Source organism: Phycomyces blakesleeanus (assembly GCF_001638985.1).
Source record: "Phycomyces blakesleeanus NRRL 1555(-) unplaced genomic scaffold PHYBLscaffold_5, whole genome shotgun sequence".
Taxonomy (NCBI): domain Eukaryota; kingdom Fungi; phylum Mucoromycota; class Mucoromycetes; order Mucorales; family Phycomycetaceae; genus Phycomyces; species Phycomyces blakesleeanus.
Window position 1 is genome coordinate 1,590,464 of NW_017265138.1, and position 17,833 is coordinate 1,608,296.

The following is a 17,833-nucleotide window of genomic DNA, read 5'->3' on the forward strand; positions in this document are numbered from 1 at the left end:
AACGAATGCATGTATTAGATTGTATTGTCGGAAGCTTAAGCTTTAAGGGCTTATAGGCTATACACATATACACACACACACACATATATATATACAATACCCCGCTCCACTTCAATTCGTAGCCATAATTTTCACCCCCTCTCTCTCTTTTCTTCTTCTCTCTCTCTCTCTCTCTCTCTCTCTCTCTATCATATATATATATATATTATTTATAATTTTTTGTATAAAAAAAATTGTAATCTATGTCTCAGGTTCCTACCATCTCCATCACAAATCCTGACCTGGAGAGTCAAGATCTGAACATGAGCAGTCCAGTCACAGCTCCAGATTCACCTACCGTATTTGACTTTGTAAAAGACCTGCAAGACCTCGAAGCAGAAGAAGACCCACTCCATGAGTCCAATCGTCCGGGTTTGGGTTCAGATTCAAGCCCGGGTTCGAGCCCGATTACGAATGACATCTTGTCGTTTTATCACAAAAAGTCGATCCTGCTGACTGGCGCAACCGGTTTTGTGGGTAAAGCCGTCCTGTGGAAACTGCTTGAAGCAGGCCACGAACAGGTCGACCGTATCTACCTCTTGATCCGTCCTGGACAATCCGGACGACGCCAGATCCAGGCCGCCGAACGCATCAAAGAAGACATCCTGTCCAACAAAGCATTCGTGAACCTCAAAAGAAAAATGGGCCCGCAAAACTTTGATTCGATGATCAGTCGTATACTCTATCCCATCTCGGGTGATCTGACTCTTCCCGGACTTGGCTTGAGTCAAGAAGATCAGAAGCAAGTGATGGATAATGTACATGTGGTCCTGCACTGTGCTGCAAATGTCGATGGTCACGAACGACTTGATCTTGCAGTAAAGGTAAATTATTATAATAACCAATATCATTTGACAATACAAATATCTCTTGTGTTGAATAATAAAACCAAACCAAACCAATCAATCAATCAAACAACCAACTAGCCATAAAATTTAATATTGAAATTTGATGTATATATATATATATATATATATATTGTAGACTAATGCACTGGGTACACTTCAACTGGCAGAACTGGTCAGTGCGTGCCCACTGTCGTCTTTTATTCACTTGTCCCCACTACAAGTACATCATGCTGAAAGTGAAGAAGAACATCTATTGCCTTTACCAGAAGAAGGCCCCGAAAATATCCTCGATACCATTTTGATGTCCTCCAATCTTGACAGTAAGCAATACAATACAATATAATAGAAATAAAAATAAGTAAATATAGAAATATTATATAATGATCTAGTATGTGTGAAACAAGCGGCAAATCATTAATTGGTATTTTCTCTTTTGTATTTCCTTTTTTTGGCAATGTATTATATATATATATATAAAAGATATCCAAAGCCTCTATCCTGACTTTAGAGCCCAGTACCCCAATACTTATCTATTCTCAAAGTCTTTGGCAGAACATCTTTTGTCAAAACACGTCGACAAGAAGAGGTCCATGGGTCACAAACAATTTCCTATGGCTATTCTTCGTCTTAGTCCTCTTGGACCTAGTAAGGTTGAACCTCTTGTGGGCTGGGTAAGAAACTTTTTTTTTTAAAATAAAATAAAAAATAATAATAATCGGGGGTTGTTGCTACCAGCAATCTACATCGGGCTTATTATTATTATCTATTATTAAAAGAATAGAATAGAATAGAAACCCCCCCCCCCCCCCCCCCCCCCAATCTTGGCAACAAATAAAGATGTATAAAATTTACATGAAAATGTGTATATTGCTCATAGGCAGATGGCGTTAGTGGTGCAAATGGAATACTTTTACTGACCGGAAGAGGAACAAAAGCCATTCAATCAGACCGCGCAGATGCGATTGCTGACATCTTACCAGTCGATTTCGCAGTCAGAATGATCGTGGGTGCAGCCGCAACCTTGGTCGCTCCACCAGCAAACTTTGTGATGCCTCTGACTAGTACATTTCAGGACATTTCCGATACTTCTTCGGTATCTTCAATGCGCGACTCAGCCGGCTCTCAGGTGCCTTCCTCATATCGATTCTCGGCCGATAGTCTGGTGTCTTCAGCTACGTCGCTACAAACCGAAAATACTACTTTTAATAACAACACAACAGCCTCTTCGGGTACATCAGAAACCGTCTATTTCCCTTATATATTTCAAGCCACCACAGTCGCACTACAGCCCATTACCTGGAAACTGGCCTATGAGGCAATTCGGTACTATTGGACTCGAGCAGCTGCCGTCAATCTGCCAACATCAGACGTTTATTTCAGCAGCTCCCAGGGTCTCTCACGGGCCAGAACGATGATGAGTTCTATTCGATCGGTGGCATCGAGTTATATGACAAACAACAATAGCAACAATAACAGTAATAACAATAGTATTATTAATGGCAATGGCAGTAGTATGTCTCCTGAGCCACTTACTCGCAACAAACGAAACTCCCATCGCCTCAGCCGATGTCTCGACAAAGCCGCCAAGCTATCTTCCACCGTCCGACTTAACTTCCGCACAGGCACAATCAGAGGCAGTAATAATGGTGGTGGAGGAGTGATTAAGGACGATCAAAAGAGCCAGACCTTACTTGACATACTCGCCAACGATCCTTCAGCCGACAAATTCGACCCTCGAGGAATTGTTCCCCGCGACACCGACAAATTGTTCTGGATCCATTATTTCTTGAATGCTGCGTATGGTGTCCATTTCTACGTCGTACTTGAACCCGACATCCGTTTACCCAGTCCTCGCCCCGGATGGGCTAGTGCTTTGCCTCTGTGCGCACTTGATGGCCAGCATCTGGTCGACAGGCAGGTCCAGAGCGACATCTATTCTGCTGAGCAGATCAATCAGCGTTCCAAGCGAATGATCCGCCACCTGAGACAGGTCGTTGTCGAAGGCATGCCGACCGAAACCACAAAGGAAAACAAGGAACACGACGAAGCCTGGCTGGTTGATCTGGATGATTCTCTTGAAGATTGGTCCCAAGACAACGGGGTTCTCCAGTCTGATCAAGATCGACGCCTTTTGCTTGGAAAGTGGAGACGGAAGATCGGCAGTAATGATGAAGCTATAAAGGTGGTCGTATTGAATGACAAGCGTGTTCACCTTGCTATTCAACAGGTATAACAATATTCTTCTTCTATTTATTTTCTCTTTGAACAATATTTTATACATACATACATACATACATACATATATATATACACGTGCATATGTATGTGAGTGTATGTATAAAATAGATAGATAGATAGAAAGAAAGAAAAAACAGTGGCTAACAAGGTTTGATGTGTGCATATGTGTGTATGTAGATCACTCAGAAGGCTGGTGTTTCAAGGATTACTGCTACAAATGAGGCTGTGGTAAATATTAAGGATCTCGACCTTTTCTTCTTCTACATATATATATATATTGCTATGGCTACTGGCAGTATTAGTATTATTTATACAAGAGAAATATGTTTATAAGAATGATATGCGTGTGTTTGTTTGTACTGATGTGTGAAATAGAAAATCTTGGCACGAATGAGTGAAAGAACCCAGCTGGCGTTCGTGTGGTTCGCAGGCTCATTTCTTAAATCTATTCTAGACGATCTATTCGAAGGTGTTTGCGTTAGAGAAGAGAGCATTCGCTACGTAAGATTTTCTTTTGTCTGTTTTTTAAACTTAGTGGTGTTTTGTTACAGTAAAGATAAAAATGAACTTATCTATATGTGCTATATCTGTGTGTATAGATCAGAACCTCTACATTTGGAAAGCGTGTTGTGTATGTCCCGGTAGGCAAGAGTATTCTCGATCCTCTCTTGATTTGGTACATAGCCATTCGATACAACTTACCTGTGCCAGCATTGATGTGTGATGAAGGTAAGAGAATTAAACTATATTATAGTATAGTCTCGTTTAATATAGTAGCGTAGCATATAGTATACTATATTATTTTAACATTAAAATAAATCAAGATAAGTCAAGCATAAAAGTAAAAATAAAATACAATACAATACAATAAATACGCATATATATGTATATGTATATATCACCATAGCAACAGTACAAGATTATATCAATAAAGACTTATATATATTTATATATATTTTATTTTCTTTATTTTTTATTGTAAAAAAAATTCGAATTGAAACACACACACACACACACATCTCTATACACATCTACACACATCTACACACCTCTGTATATCTCTACACACATCTCTTCATCCATATAATATATGTATATGTATATGTATATCAAACTATTAGCTACTTCACAGTTGGGCCCAATTTCAGATCTTTATCGACTAGCAGGTGCTTACTACGTCAAGCGAGATAAGTCACAGCGCTCTCCACTGCAATCGGCTGTTATGGCTGCATATTCCCAAGTATTGCTACGCGAACACGGTGCTTTGACCGGGTGCCTTGAGAAATCAAGGTCGCGTACGGGTAAATACCAGCCAGCTTATGGAGATGGACTTATTGAAATGCTGATGGAGGCCACTCTCGAGACCAACCAATCTGCCACCACCGCTACAAAACACTCGGTCGACAGTCCACCTCAATCACCTGCATCGATCACTAGCCTTTCGATTGATGAATCTCCTCGCCGGGTCCATCGGGATGTTGTGCTGGTGCCGATAAATATCACCTACGACAGTTTGCCAGAACTTCCGTTCCTGGTTGACGAAGCACTTGACCAGCAACTTCCACGCCGCCAAGGATCTCTCAAGGTCACTCGCGATGTTGTCAGACCTAGCGAAGCCATGGACAGACGTAATAAACCAAATGAGGCAGCAGCCCAGCGACGATGTGGACGAGTGCTGTTTGGTGTCGGGCAGCTGGTTAGCATCCAAGAGACTGCTTTAAAAACTAAATGGTCTGGGTAAAGTATCATCGTATTTTTTATTATTATTGTTGTTGTTGTTGTTCTTAACTGTGGATGTATTATCGTTATTGTTATTTGAAGTGAAAGTAGTCAGATTACTCCTTTAGCACAGACAATTACCGAAGCAGTTCAGGATAGCCAGCGCAAGGCAATGGTTATCACTCCAGTATCCCTTGTGTCTGCAATTGTGCTATATGGACGTGCCACAGGCGGTGTGTGTGTAGGAAAGATCAAAGACTTGAGTGATTGGTTAAAGCAAGAGTCTATGGATCGTGGCTACCTCGTCGATTGGCAAGGTAAGATAGAAGAAGAATGAAAAAAAAGCAAATATTGTGATTGGAAAATAAAGTACTACGGTCCAAATTTACATTTGGAAATCATAAAGATGGTCGTATGAGTACTAATACATCTTGGACTGTAGATGGAGAGGATATGGATGCAATTGTGTGCAACGTGTTCAAGCTGCTAGATGAATCCAAGAATTTGATCATTGAAGGCAAAGAGATTAATGACGATACCAACATTCGTGTCAACGACCATGCCGACAATGTTATGGCCCTGTCATATTACTCAAATCAAGTAAGTTGAAACGGAACGAGATGCTGATGATTTAATTGATTTCTTTAACAAGAAATAAGAGAACAAAGAAGTAGAGAATACATACATACATACATACAATTCACTCACTCACAATCTTCGTCTCCTTTGTTTTTATTTTTTATTTTATCTTTACATCAGATGGTTGATGTATTTTTACTCGACTCCTTTTTCTCTGTCGTCTATCTTTCGTTCAGTGAAGAGAATGTTAGTAAAGATGACTTGGTAGATCGCTTCAGATTCCTAGTCCAAATGCTTGAACGCGAATTTGTCTTGCAGTGGGATGTTGATCAGGTAAGGCTTTTTCTTGAACTTTGTGATAAAAGCAAAAAATCATAATATATATATATATATATATAGCAATTCAAGAATATATTCCAATCATATGAAGAACGTGGAATTATCCGTGAACTGTCTGATCAAGAAGGCCATTATGAGTTGCGCGTGAGAGTAGACGCAGATCCTACACGCTATGAGCAAATGATGTTTTTGGCATCTTTGGTCTATCCTACATTGGACGCATATTGGATCACGTCCTGCTCTTTGTCGGCTCTTGAAGCAGTACCTATGCTGCCTCGGTGCGTCGTGCCTCAACTGGCCCAGTGGATTGCTACTCACTTGATCAGTGGTCGACGAACCATCTATCGTGAAGTACTGTCCACCGAAACCAGTAGAACTGCGGTTGAGGTATTCCTGTCTCTTGGTTTCCTCAGCGAAGTCCAATCCAAGGAGAAGCTTTCTCCTGATGCTCAAATTCTTCTCCATGAATTGAGCATCCCAACCACCGAGACTTTGATCGAATTGACTGGGCAGAATAGCGAAGGTGGCAAGACGCCTGTGTCTCCTATTGATCCCGAAGGAATGATGGTACGTAAATTTGATGTAATTTTTTTTTTTGTATTTTATTTGATTATGCATTATTTGTGTCTGTGTCTGTATCTGAATTATTGCTATATATGTTTTCTTATTTGTACAGAAGGCAATGATGGCACAAATTCAGATGAACAGAGCCAATTCCAACATGGCTGATCTTTGTCAGCAAATTGATTCGTACCGCCTTGGGGCAGCATCTCAAAAGGAGAGTTTCCAGAATAACCAGGTGTTCCAGAAATGTCTAAAGCAGATCAACGGCATTCTGCAAGCCAGTACTAGCCTGGCTAAAAAGAGAAGAATCTCATTAAGTCAACAAGAAGAAGGACTTGTGCAGTTGGTATATGCCCTTCGTTCAAATGGTTCCGTTTCAGTCGATAGATCAGCAAACGGACGTGCTCTTCGACGCGTCTCAGAAGCATACAATCTTAAATAAGTTTTTACATATTTTTTTTACAACTAGTAGTAATTAACCTTACCCTCTTTCTCTCTCTCTCTCTCTCTATCAACCTTTCTGACTTGCAGACCTCTCAATATTTTGTTTCCTATCCCCCCACCCCCTTTCGTATATATTTATGTGTGTGTATAAAGAATCTCTTTCTCTTTTTAAATAATTTTTTTAAAGAAAAAAGTACAATATTTTTGGTATTTTTTTTTTAGGATCGTCTATATCGTGGGAATGAATACCATGGTCTTGATGTTGTTGGTTGTGAGGGAGATGTGTCTGATTCTATTTGTCTGCCTGCTTCTAATGCAGGTGCTGTTGTTGTTAATGGGGGTGGTGCACTCGCCATACGCGTAGGCAATTCAATGATAGTTTCTTGTGGTTGAGTAGCCCGTTGTATTTGTCGTCGCATGTTACGCGGCAAAGACCGCGCCATCCACGACCGGCTATATTCTTCAGCTCTGTCAGCCGAAATTGTGGGTCCAAATGAACGCGAAAAGGTTTGGTCTGTAGTGTTGATGCTGGTGGTATTATTAAAAGTATGGGCTCGTCGCGTGAAGAAATAAGAGTAAAACGTAGGGGGTTCGTACTGCAGAGGCGGCGGCGCGGGAGAAGATAACGAAGGAACGTCGTTGGAGCAATCGTGTTTGCATAGTGGACACGTAGCTGATTTGATAGTTAACCATGGATCTACCAAATATTAAATGAGTGAAAGAAAGAGGAATAAAGTTTAATTTCATTGTTGCTCAAAAGATAAAGAAAATAATATATTTATATATCTCAAATCTTACCTATACATTCACAATGATATTCATGGTGACATGGCAGCACACGTACGTTATCTCCTGGTTCAAATTCGTCCAAGCAAATAACGCAACCATTTTCTGGATCCCCTGCAGCCTCCTTGTTCTTCACATCCCCTTTTTGTTCTTTGTCTTCTTTTGTCATTCCGTCGGGTTTCTTTTCTTTTTCTTTTTTTGCTCCCCCTTCTTCAAATCCTGATTCTGATTCTGATCCTGATTCAGATTTGCTAACCTTTGGAACCACTTGTGCTTCTGTCACTCTTTCTGTGGTTGGCAATGGCCCAGATGTGGCCAGAACTTCTGCATTGGTCAGCGCAAATTTTGATCGAATAGAACGGGTGGACTTTGTCGAATACATGGACCGAATAGACCGAGCCGCTCTGGATGATTCTCCTGATTGGCGTCTTCCGGAAGTCGTTCCGGTAGGTCCAATCGTGCGAACAGGGAACAGATTTAGCTGGGAAGGGTCGATCAGATGTTTTTCGGCTGGTTGGTTCGGTTGGATTGTCAGAAGGCCAGCTTCGAACAATGCACGTTGACGCCGGCGTAACCGCCAAAGGTGCCAATGCATACCGACTATGAAAGATTATAAAGAAAGAAAGAGTTTGTTGGTAAACAAATATATATATATATATATATATATATATATATGAACACTTTCAGAGTACTATGCACAATCACACCTGTTTCTCAGTGGCTTTAAATATATATATATATATTGTTTACCTGAGGTTAAAAAGCTGAGGGCTAGCAATGCCACAACGACGATCAGTGTGAACTCCCATGCACTAGGAAATCCTCCAATTGAAGGATAAAGCACTACTTTTATGACTCTTTCGGAAGAAACTCCATCAGATCCGACCAAAACAGGCCCCACTTGTTGGAGTTTTTGGAGAAGTTCGAGTCCGACGTCAATATCAACATAGTAAACAGTGATGTGAAGATTGGCTACAGGAATACTCTATAGACTACAATTAGAAAAAGAAAAAGAAAGAAAAAAAAAGATACTGAAAAATCAAGTGACAAAGAACGAAATAAAATAAAATGAATATATAAATTAAATGTTGAATTGATTATACCATAATACCAGCATAAGGATCTTTTTCAAATGGAATGTTGTCATATAATATCATTGCCGATGCACCATTTGCTTGTACAAGAGCAGCCTTTTCTGCAAATGTACAGTTTCCTCTCAGTACAAGTGCAATCTTGGGTTGTGTTTGTAGTAATGAGGGTTGATTCGTATCATTCGAATTACACATGAGACCAGCATTATATAAGACACCCTAAAATTTACAAAATTCATTTATTAGTTTACACTTCTTCATTTGGTAAGAAAAATAAATAAATTATAATGCGTATTGGATCAGCTCTTACTTCTAATCCATTGCCATTGGGTATTGTAAGATTATAGTTTGGGACAATGTTCTGTTTGAAGTTCAGTGTTCCAAATGAGCTCTCTAGAGGCTCTATCGTACTACTATTCGAATACAATACAGCTGTAGCTATTACATCAAAGAAGACGGAGTGTGAGTTTGGGATTTATTTGTTTATTTTAAATATATATATTTAATGCCTTTTTGTACGAGTGAAAAACAATAATGTCTATATTTGTATATAATCTATGTACATGATATAGATATAGATATAGATATATTGTATTAATAAGCTAAGTACATATATCCATATATATATATATATGGATATAGTGTACTATCAATCTACCTATAGGTTTGTAAATTGTATACTTACTGGCAGATATATATGGGTTGCTTGAAGAGAACAATCCACAGTGTACACATGTAAAACACAGCGATAGTAGTAATAGTCGAATAATTATCATTACAAGAGAAAGAAATAATGCTAGCAAATCAACCAAAAAAAAATAAAAAATAAAGTAAAGAGAGGAAGAGAAAAAAGAATAAAAATAAGAAGAGGTTTTTAAATAATTAATTAAAAATAAAAAATAAATAAAAACCTTGGAATATTATTTTATATTTTTTTATTGTCATCTGTGTCTGTCTGTCTGTCTAAATACATCAACAGATACGCACATACGCACATACGCACATAAATGATATACAAACAATATACATAGTATATAGCAGGATAGTACTTGTTGATACAGTACAAGACATATTTAATGGGTAATTTGGTTCTTTTTATTTGATAATAAAGAAGTGCAAGTGGTATAGTACAAGTAGATAATATAGCATAGTTTAATAAGTAAGAGAGTTGGGAGTTGGGGGTTGGATGTGTTTGTTTGTTTGTTTGTTTTTTTTTGTTTGTTTGTTTGTATGGTCAAAATAAGTATTACATCTTCTTTGTTTAATAGATAAGTTAAGTTATGTTTACGACTTTTGCTTTCAGTCGATGGAATTTGCTGGCTTCTTTTCGTCCTTTCGGCTAGAAAGAGGTTCGTCTGGCTCACCTGTAGGCAAGACCTCGATATCCAGTTGAGATTCAGTTATATCTTTGGTTGGCACATCGACTTTACTGGTATCGGGTTCTTTTACTTCTTCTTTTTCTTCTTTGTCATCTTCCTGAACCTTGGAAGAGAATGCTGTAGGCTCGGAGGTCTTGTCACCAGAAACACTTTGGGATTCCTCCTCAACAACGACTTTTTGGACCGGAGTTTCTTGGACCTCTTTGGTGGCTACTACAGGCAAATATCGGTCAGGAAGATTCTCAGCATCGATAAGTGTGGTTAGGCCAGCAAAGATCTCGCTACTACAGAATTATATATGTATATATTTAGATTTATACACAAACATCGTACAAAGATAATAATAACCAGTTTAATAACAAGTCTCTTATTTTGGATTCAATAAACTTGTACTCACCTTGAGCATACTACGAATTTTTTTACAGTGGCCTCAGGCAAAAAGGGGCGAACCATCTGGAAAATCATACTTCCCCACCAGGGCACATTAACAAAGAATTTGGTTGACTATATATATATATATATACATAATTAAAAGAATAAGAAGAAAAAAGAGTCGACAATTCGTAAGAAAACAAAATAAACAAATCGTCAACTTGCATTGTACAAGTCAGCAAATATATTGACTTACCAGATATTCAGGGTAATTGTCCTGCATTATAGCGATGATCTCTTTGGTGGCTGCTTTTGCATTGGAAGAACGTCCGAACATCGAAGCCCCCTTGTAATCGTGGACCTGAAGCATCGAATCGACCTTAACAAGATCAATCGAACGTACACCTTTCTCCATCAACTGAACTCTCCAGCGAATAAATCTATAGACAATAGAAATAAAGAAAGAAAGAAAAAACAAAAAACAAAAAAACAATCAATTAATAAATTAATAAATTCAATTCAATTCAGTTTATCTTTGAAAGATATACAACATTATCAATAGTAATAATATATCAAGTCAATTCTTACGTGTCAGGATTAGCAAAGACCTTGTCTTGATCGATATCACCATAAAGGTTGTAGCAGACTGGGCGGCCTTCTCTATCATGCTTGTGCAAGTAACCGAGACTTCCATACACCTCTTGGTCAAAAGTCTCATCAAGGATATCGTCCGTCTTGAATTCTTTGCGCCACTTGAGAGTGTTGGTCAACATAGTGGCAGCGTTATCGACATTTAATTCTCTTATCAGAGCATAAAACTTTGTTATTATTATTTTTCTTTCTTTCTTTTTTTCTATGACTATTCAGAGAACTTAAAAATTCCTCGGATGTTGTACCTTGCACGGAGGAATTTACAAAGAAGTACATTGAGTCGTTCATCAGTCGAGGTGCTATCTAAGGGAACATTCCACAAGACATAAGGTTCTTCGGTATCGAGAGCCTCCTTGGTAATCTCTGGCAATTTAGCCTTGAGCTCATCAATAGCTTTGATTTCAGTAGGAAGCATGGCCTTTACAAATGAGTTTTCCATCTTCGTATAACGATGTACTAGAAGAAAGAGAAAGTTCAATAATATAGAGTTAAGAATGATTGGCGCGGAACTTGATATAATCTCTCCCTTTCTCTCTCTCTCTTTTGGTACAAAGGGAGATCCATTTAAGGACAAAAGTTCAGACACGTCAATTTTTTTTTCGGTTCGCGTACTATACGCGTCCGCTAAATTTTTTTTTTTGTTGGATGTTCACTTTCCTCGTTTTTTGTCAAGTCACAGCTTATGAATTTAGCTGGTGTAGTTAGCATCAAAAAAAAAGCTATAAAACTACCTTGCTTCAGTCAACTTTTTATTGTTGTTTAGCTCTTTATTCAAACACATACTCTTCTCTTCTATTCAACCATGTCTTCTGTATCCGAAAGCCTCTCCAAGCTCACCGTCAAGGAGCCCATGAAGCAGGTCGTCCCCTCAAAGAGAAGCAACACAACTGATGCCGAGGAGGAGATCTTGAAGGAAAACCCTCGTCGCTTCTGTCTCTTCCCTATCAAGTACCATGAGGCAAGTAATACAAAAATACCCTTTATTTTCTTTATACCTCAATTCAACCTCATTCGATGCCATTAGCCACCTTGCTAACTTATTTTTTTTGCCGATCTACAGATCTGGCAATTCTACAAGAAGGCAGAAGCCTCTTTCTGGACTGCTGAAGAAATTGACCTTTCCAAGGACCAGAATGACTGGGACAATAAGATGAATGCCGATGAGCGTTACTTCATCTCTCGTGTACTCGCATTCTTTGCCAGTTCCGATGGTATCGTTAACGAAAACTTGGTCCAAAACTTCTCCGATGAAGTTAAAATTGCCGAAGCAAAGTGTTTCTATGGTTTCCAAATCATGATCGAAAACATTCATGCTGAGACCTACAGTCTTTTGATTGATACTTACATCAAGGACCCTGTCGAGAAGGAGCTTTTGTTCGACGCGATGACACAAAGTAAGCACTAACGAAAGTACACTTATTGCTATACATATATATTCATGGTCGGAATCTTAACAAACGCGTTCTCTCTCTTTCTTTCTTTCCTTTTTATTAAGTTCCCTGTATTAAACGCAAGGCTGACTGGGCATTCCGTTGGTTGTCCGCCGATTGTCCCTTTGCTGAACGTCTTGTTGCCTTTGCTGCTGTCGAGGGAATCTTTTTCTCTGGTGCCTTTGCTTCTATCTTCTGGCTCAAGAAGCGTGGTCTCATGCCCGGCCTCACCTTCAGCAATGAATTGATTTGCCGTGATGAGGGTCTCCACACTGACTTTGCCTGCCTTCTTTTCGGTCACATCAAGAGACAGCCCTCTGCTGATCGTGTTAAGGAGATCATCACTGATGCCGTTGTTATTGAGCAAGAATTCCTCACAGATGCTCTTCCCTGCAACCTCATTGGCATGAACTCCAAGCTGATGTGCCAGTACATTGAGTTCGTTGCTGACCGTCTCATGGTCGCCCTTGGATTCGACAAGATCTACAACTCCACCAATCCCTTTGACTTCATGGACATGATTTCCCTTCAGGGCAAGACCAACTTCTTTGAGAAGCGTGTCTCTGATTACCAGCGCGCCGGTGTCATGAATACTTCTAGCGATGCCAAGGCCTTTACTCTTGATGCTGACTTTTAAGAATAAGAAGACAAAAGAAACCCGCCCACCCCCACACCCTCATCCACATCGTCTTTTCTATACACACCTACACACCCTCCCACATTCACACCAAAAAAAATAATCATCCATACATCCTTTTTCCCTTTTCTCCCTTTATGTAAATATATCTATACTTCATTCATTGCCATTTCAAGAATCATTGATTCAAGAAACCACCAAAAAAAAATACTACTTCCCACCTCGAACTACAGACCCTTCATAAAACAAATAATAAAAATTCTTTGTTTTGTTCATATTAATATTATTATTATTATTAAGCTATTGGCATTATATAAATATAAATATAAGTAGTCTGTTATTCAAATATGAGTAAGCAAAGCCTTTTAGTTTGTAAGAAGGACGGAGTAAGATAAATCCGATTAAACGAGTCCCGTTAGCATCCCCCCAAAAAAAAACCAATAGAAACATACCCATTTGCTTGTCACTGGTGTTATTTTTGTCTTTTGAAGAGATCAAATCTGATAAGATCAACTGTCGATTTTTTTTACACTATAATTTTAGCTTATTGTGATAAGAATAATAGTATTGTATATATATATGTACATTTACCTTCATAGGTTACTAAAAGTAGTTTGCTTGCATTTCAGCAAGAAACTATGGAACAATTTTTTAAAACCATAGATTAATATATTTCCCAAAAAGGCAAATATTTAAAGTACAATAGTTAATTGCCTTTGAAGCTGCTTATGCAATGTTGACAAAAAAATCGCGCAGACAGCTTAGATATGTGTCGTTGACTAAATGATCAAAAAAAATGAACAGAATAGAAAAGAAAAGAAAAGAAAAAAAAAGAATCAGGAACGAATGTTGTTCCGTCATTTGTGTCAGAATTCACCATCATATACCCCCAGACACTTCTGGTTTGTAGGAATGCCAATAAAAACCATGGTAACCAGTTATTCGGATTTTGCAGTACTACTATTAGGCACTTTGGTGAGACTATAAAAGACATTTAGATTCCGATTTACTAAATACGAATTTATACAAGGGGTTTCTCAAGCACCCGCCAAGGTCCTAAAAGTTGGCGTTGAAATCCAAATAAAGATTAGTGAATGTTTTCTAATTTAGCCAATTTTGTTGGCGAAGGTTGCTACTTTAGAAAACTCTCGTCAATCCGAAAAAAGGAAACCACCGCCAAAATTGAGGACCTTTAGGGTGCTTAAGAAGGCCCTTCAAAATAAAATTCGGATTTTGATACATATCTTTAAAATTACTGCAACAAAATGTTTATACATTAGGGTAAAGAGAAATAAACAGTATGCGTTTTTAAAGTGTGCATTAATCAACACGTGAAGAATAGTGACTATGATATTTCTCACTAAAGTTTATTATTCTTGACATAGTAGACTCTTTCTTCTGTTTATGCTTCGATTGTAGTTACTTAAAAAGGTGTCTACTAATGATAAAAATGTAATATGTCTTAATAAAATTCAAACGGTTTTATGTGATTTAACTTTTTCTTATTGTATTCTAGCCAACTACACAAATTTTGATCATTAAGGCACCTATCGATAAAGCGGTCAAACCATAATATATTCAAGCAACAGTCAGACTAGTAGATATTGTAAACAATATGGCTACCTATACATATTTTATCAACAAACCATTCTTTATGGAGGTTTTCTTGTCTCTGGTTGAAAGACAAGTACGCGACGGCATAAAAAGTGGAAATGGAAAATCAAAAATGAAAGACGAAACACTTCGATATCGTGATTTTATTATGAAGCACAAAGAAGCGTGTTGTGAACATGCTGGATATGTACCTCCAAAGCTAACTCACGCTAAACAATCCGCCGATTATGAATCTACCAGGATACCTACCGCCTATATAAACAACATAAAAGCACACTTTGGTAATCGACTCCACCAGGTCCTGAATTTAATCTGTGATAAAAAGAAGAAAGCAAAAGAACTTGAGTGAAAAATGAAAGATGCAAGATATACCAAAGAATGCAACAAAGGGAGTAATTCGAAATAGCGGGACTATTCCATGTGCGAATATCAAAACATCAATAGCCAGAAAACAGTTACCAAGGGGTGATTTTTTAGATGAAAATCAAAGGTCTTTGGTGGCAAGTATTTTGGCGATATATCCTGAAAGCTATACACTTTTAAAGAGCTCGATATATTATGATGTTCAAGCAATTCCTTTAAATCATATGAAAGCCTTCTGCAAACTTGGCCAGCTATTGAAACCATTGCCATTTGATAAGAAGTAAAACACTCATAAGTCATTTGTTGTTTTTCCAATACGTACATCGTTCATTACTGCCTACATTACCGTCGATTCATTGATAATGGACTATCATATACTCGGCTTCGAGTCATTCAAAGAAGAAAAATCGGCTATTTGGGATAAAATTCTAAATATAAAATACAGGGCACTTAAGAAACAAAAGGTTGACAAATCTTTATTTTTTCAAGAGATGATGCTAACCAATGGTGTTAGTGTTACTATTTTGAAGCAAAATTTTGAATCTGGACGCTGTCAAAAAACGGATGCTGCTGTTACATCTGGAGAATCCAGCACCAATACAGGTCGGAAGATTAAAAGAACAAAAACAATTAATGAAGATAGCTTTACGTACGTTGAAGACCTGACAACAGAACAGCTTAAAAGAACAAAAGGCAGATGTGTGCTCATAGATCCAGAACGTTAGGATATTTTATATTGTATGAAAGAAACAATTACGATAAACAATTCTCAATTATTTCGATTTACAAAAAATCAAAGAAACAAGAAATCACGACGGTTAAGGTTTTTAACAAACAATTTGAAGCCAGAGTCTATCCAAGTTAGCAGAACGTCAATTTCCTGAATTCCCTTGTAAAACACTTAATTATAAACAGTTTGTTCGATATCTAGAAGCAAGACGATAAGCTGAAACACAATTGAAAGGGTACTATTCGAATGGAACTTTGGAAGAAAAATTTGTGTATTACCCTGATCCTTTGGATTTCGTAGTTGAAAAAACAGGGGACATTTATTACGGAAAGCATTTAATGTTCATTAAGCGTCTTCGCGATGCCCGTCCTGGAATTGCTAAGCTTGATGCTTATATCTACTATCTCACTCTCCTTCTGTCAACTAAGCATATTGCCCGAAGACTAGCAAGTCAAGTCATTGGCAACTATAACAATATTATTGAAGATACAACTATCTAGTTAAAGAAAGAGCAACTATCAGAAGGAGTCAATGCCAAACAAGTTCAAGTTAAGCAGGGACCGCATGTTATAGTACCAAAGCTCCTCGTTTTACCGTTTCGTCAAATGAAATTTATATCAAATATAAACTATGACAGGTGCGATTCGAGGTTGGCAGAGGATCTGAGAATTTTTTTTGAAAAGGATCCAGTTTTCGTCTTTGGGGACTGGTCCGCCCCAAATGTGAAGTTCCAAGAGCCATCAAGGAATAAAGACATATTGAAGTATCTGGAGAAAAGCCGTTTCTCTATTTATATGATCAATGAATATAAGACGTCGAGTTGCTGTTCCATTTGCCCAACAGGTGAGATGGAGAACTTTAAAAAAAATGCCAATCCTCGACCACTTCAAAGAGAAAAATTTCCCAATGTACTATGCCATGGTCTATTAAGGTAATAATGGAAATCAGATAAGGGTACAGCATACATAGTTGATTACTTCTTTTAGATGTAAAAATAAAGCCTGTTTAGTCAATGGGAAAGGAAGGCTTTTTAACAGAGATACAGCAGCAGCTATAAATTTTCGTTTAATATTAAATTCTTTGAGGGAAGAAGATCGAAGACCGCCAAGATTTATTAGAACATCAAAGGTGCTCTTCAGCGGTCTCGGTATAATTCAAAATTATGTGATAAAGAAAAGTTTTATCTAAATATAGTAATTATACACCAAAAAATCATGAATTACTTTCCGAAAATTGTTAATTCTACCAAGTAGTTTTACGCGCGAATTTGCAGGGGAAACTACTCGGTATAACTCAAAGCAGCGCTAAAATAATAAAACAACTTTAAACTACGGTTTTGGTAAAACGTCTTCTAGAAATTTCATTTTTTATGCTCTACTCTTTTCACTCCTTTTTACTTTTAAAATATTCAAAATAAACAACAATACCTTTGCTTACTATCTGCAATTAACTTTAGTAAAGATAAAATTATGCTCAATATTATAGACTTCTTAAAAAAAAGAAACTTCTATGCAAATATTACAAGAACAAAGATAAAAGATATATAAAGAGATTTATTAAAGAAAGCCACCAAAAATGAATAGCTATTTTAGCAGGCTGCAATTAGTCCTATCATTCCTAATTATATCAGCGTTTTTTCAATATAATTTTACCAAGTAGTTTCCCAAAGTTTTTCACCAATCAAATCATATAATTAGCATCAAATTTTGGAACAAAATCTATGGCTGTGTAGCATGATTACTATAAAAAGCAGTCTCTCTACTTTATTTGTAATTTCCCGTTTTTTTCTTATAATCAAAATAATTATACCGAGATCGCTGAAGAGCACCTTCAAGGGGAGTATTCAAGTAATCACAATTTTTTTCCCTTTATCTTAATCTTGGGAACTTGAGACGGCGGGTGTAATTGGAGACCATCGCCATTTGGAAGAGAAAAGCAGCGACATTAGGAGATTGAAAGTGGTAGAAGGAGAGAGAAAAATAAAAAAAGTAAATAGTAGTTGGCAGTAAA

The 17,833-nt window shown here is 37.7% G+C and overlaps 5 protein-coding genes across 5 annotated transcripts; 3 read left to right on the plus strand and 2 right to left on the minus strand.

Annotated features, from left to right (window-relative positions):
- Nucleotides 1–242: 242 nt before the first annotated feature.
- On the plus strand, nt 243–6,963 carry PHYBLDRAFT_77188 (hypothetical protein; the record flags this gene model as incomplete). The annotated part of the gene is made up of 13 exons (XM_018443235.1): nt 243–863; nt 1,024–1,207; nt 1,368–1,558; nt 1,765–3,114; nt 3,303–3,353; nt 3,501–3,626; nt 3,725–3,854; nt 4,247–4,862; nt 4,947–5,161; nt 5,287–5,444; nt 5,604–5,756; nt 5,823–6,329; nt 6,439–6,963. The coding sequence occupies 13 exons, from the start codon at nt 243–245 to the stop codon at nt 6,766–6,768; spliced, it is 4,632 nt and encodes a 1,543-aa protein (XP_018295024.1). The 3' UTR covers nt 6,769–6,963.
- On the minus strand, nt 6,912–9,478 carry PHYBLDRAFT_185889 (hypothetical protein). The gene is made up of 6 exons (XM_018439164.1): nt 9,333–9,478; nt 8,958–9,085; nt 8,660–8,866; nt 8,307–8,541; nt 7,569–8,156; nt 6,912–7,467 (listed from the first exon to the last, which is right to left on the minus strand). The coding sequence occupies exons 1-6, from the start codon at nt 9,421–9,423 to the stop codon at nt 6,989–6,991; spliced, it is 1,728 nt and encodes a 575-aa protein (XP_018295025.1). The 5' UTR covers nt 9,424–9,478; the 3' UTR covers nt 6,912–6,988.
- Nucleotides 9,479–9,946: 468 nt separating this feature from the next.
- On the minus strand, nt 9,947–11,488 carry PHYBLDRAFT_165483 (hypothetical protein; the record flags this gene model as incomplete). The annotated part of the gene is made up of 5 exons (XM_018435246.1): nt 9,947–10,310; nt 10,424–10,530; nt 10,655–10,838; nt 10,987–11,199; nt 11,295–11,488. The coding sequence occupies 5 exons, from the start codon at nt 11,486–11,488 to the stop codon at nt 9,947–9,949; spliced, it is 1,062 nt and encodes a 353-aa protein (XP_018295026.1).
- A 343-nt stretch (nt 11,489–11,831) lies between these two features.
- PHYBLDRAFT_185891 (hypothetical protein) lies at nt 11,832–13,398 on the plus strand. Its single transcript, XM_018439165.1, has 3 exons — nt 11,832–12,007; nt 12,110–12,443; nt 12,545–13,398. Exons 1-3 carry the CDS (start codon nt 11,852–11,854, stop codon nt 13,114–13,116), a joined length of 1,062 nt encoding a protein of 353 aa, XP_018295027.1. The 5' UTR covers nt 11,832–11,851; the 3' UTR covers nt 13,117–13,398.
- Nucleotides 13,399–14,731: 1,333 nt separating this feature from the next.
- PHYBLDRAFT_165485 (hypothetical protein) lies at nt 14,732–17,011 on the plus strand (the record flags this gene model as incomplete). The annotated part of the gene is made up of 7 exons (XM_018435247.1): nt 14,732–15,011; nt 15,175–15,373; nt 15,539–15,742; nt 15,841–15,953; nt 16,124–16,278; nt 16,330–16,754; nt 16,810–17,011. 7 exons carry the CDS (start codon nt 14,732–14,734, stop codon nt 17,009–17,011), a joined length of 1,578 nt encoding a protein of 525 aa, XP_018295028.1.
- Between the last annotated feature and the right edge of the window lie 822 nt (nt 17,012–17,833).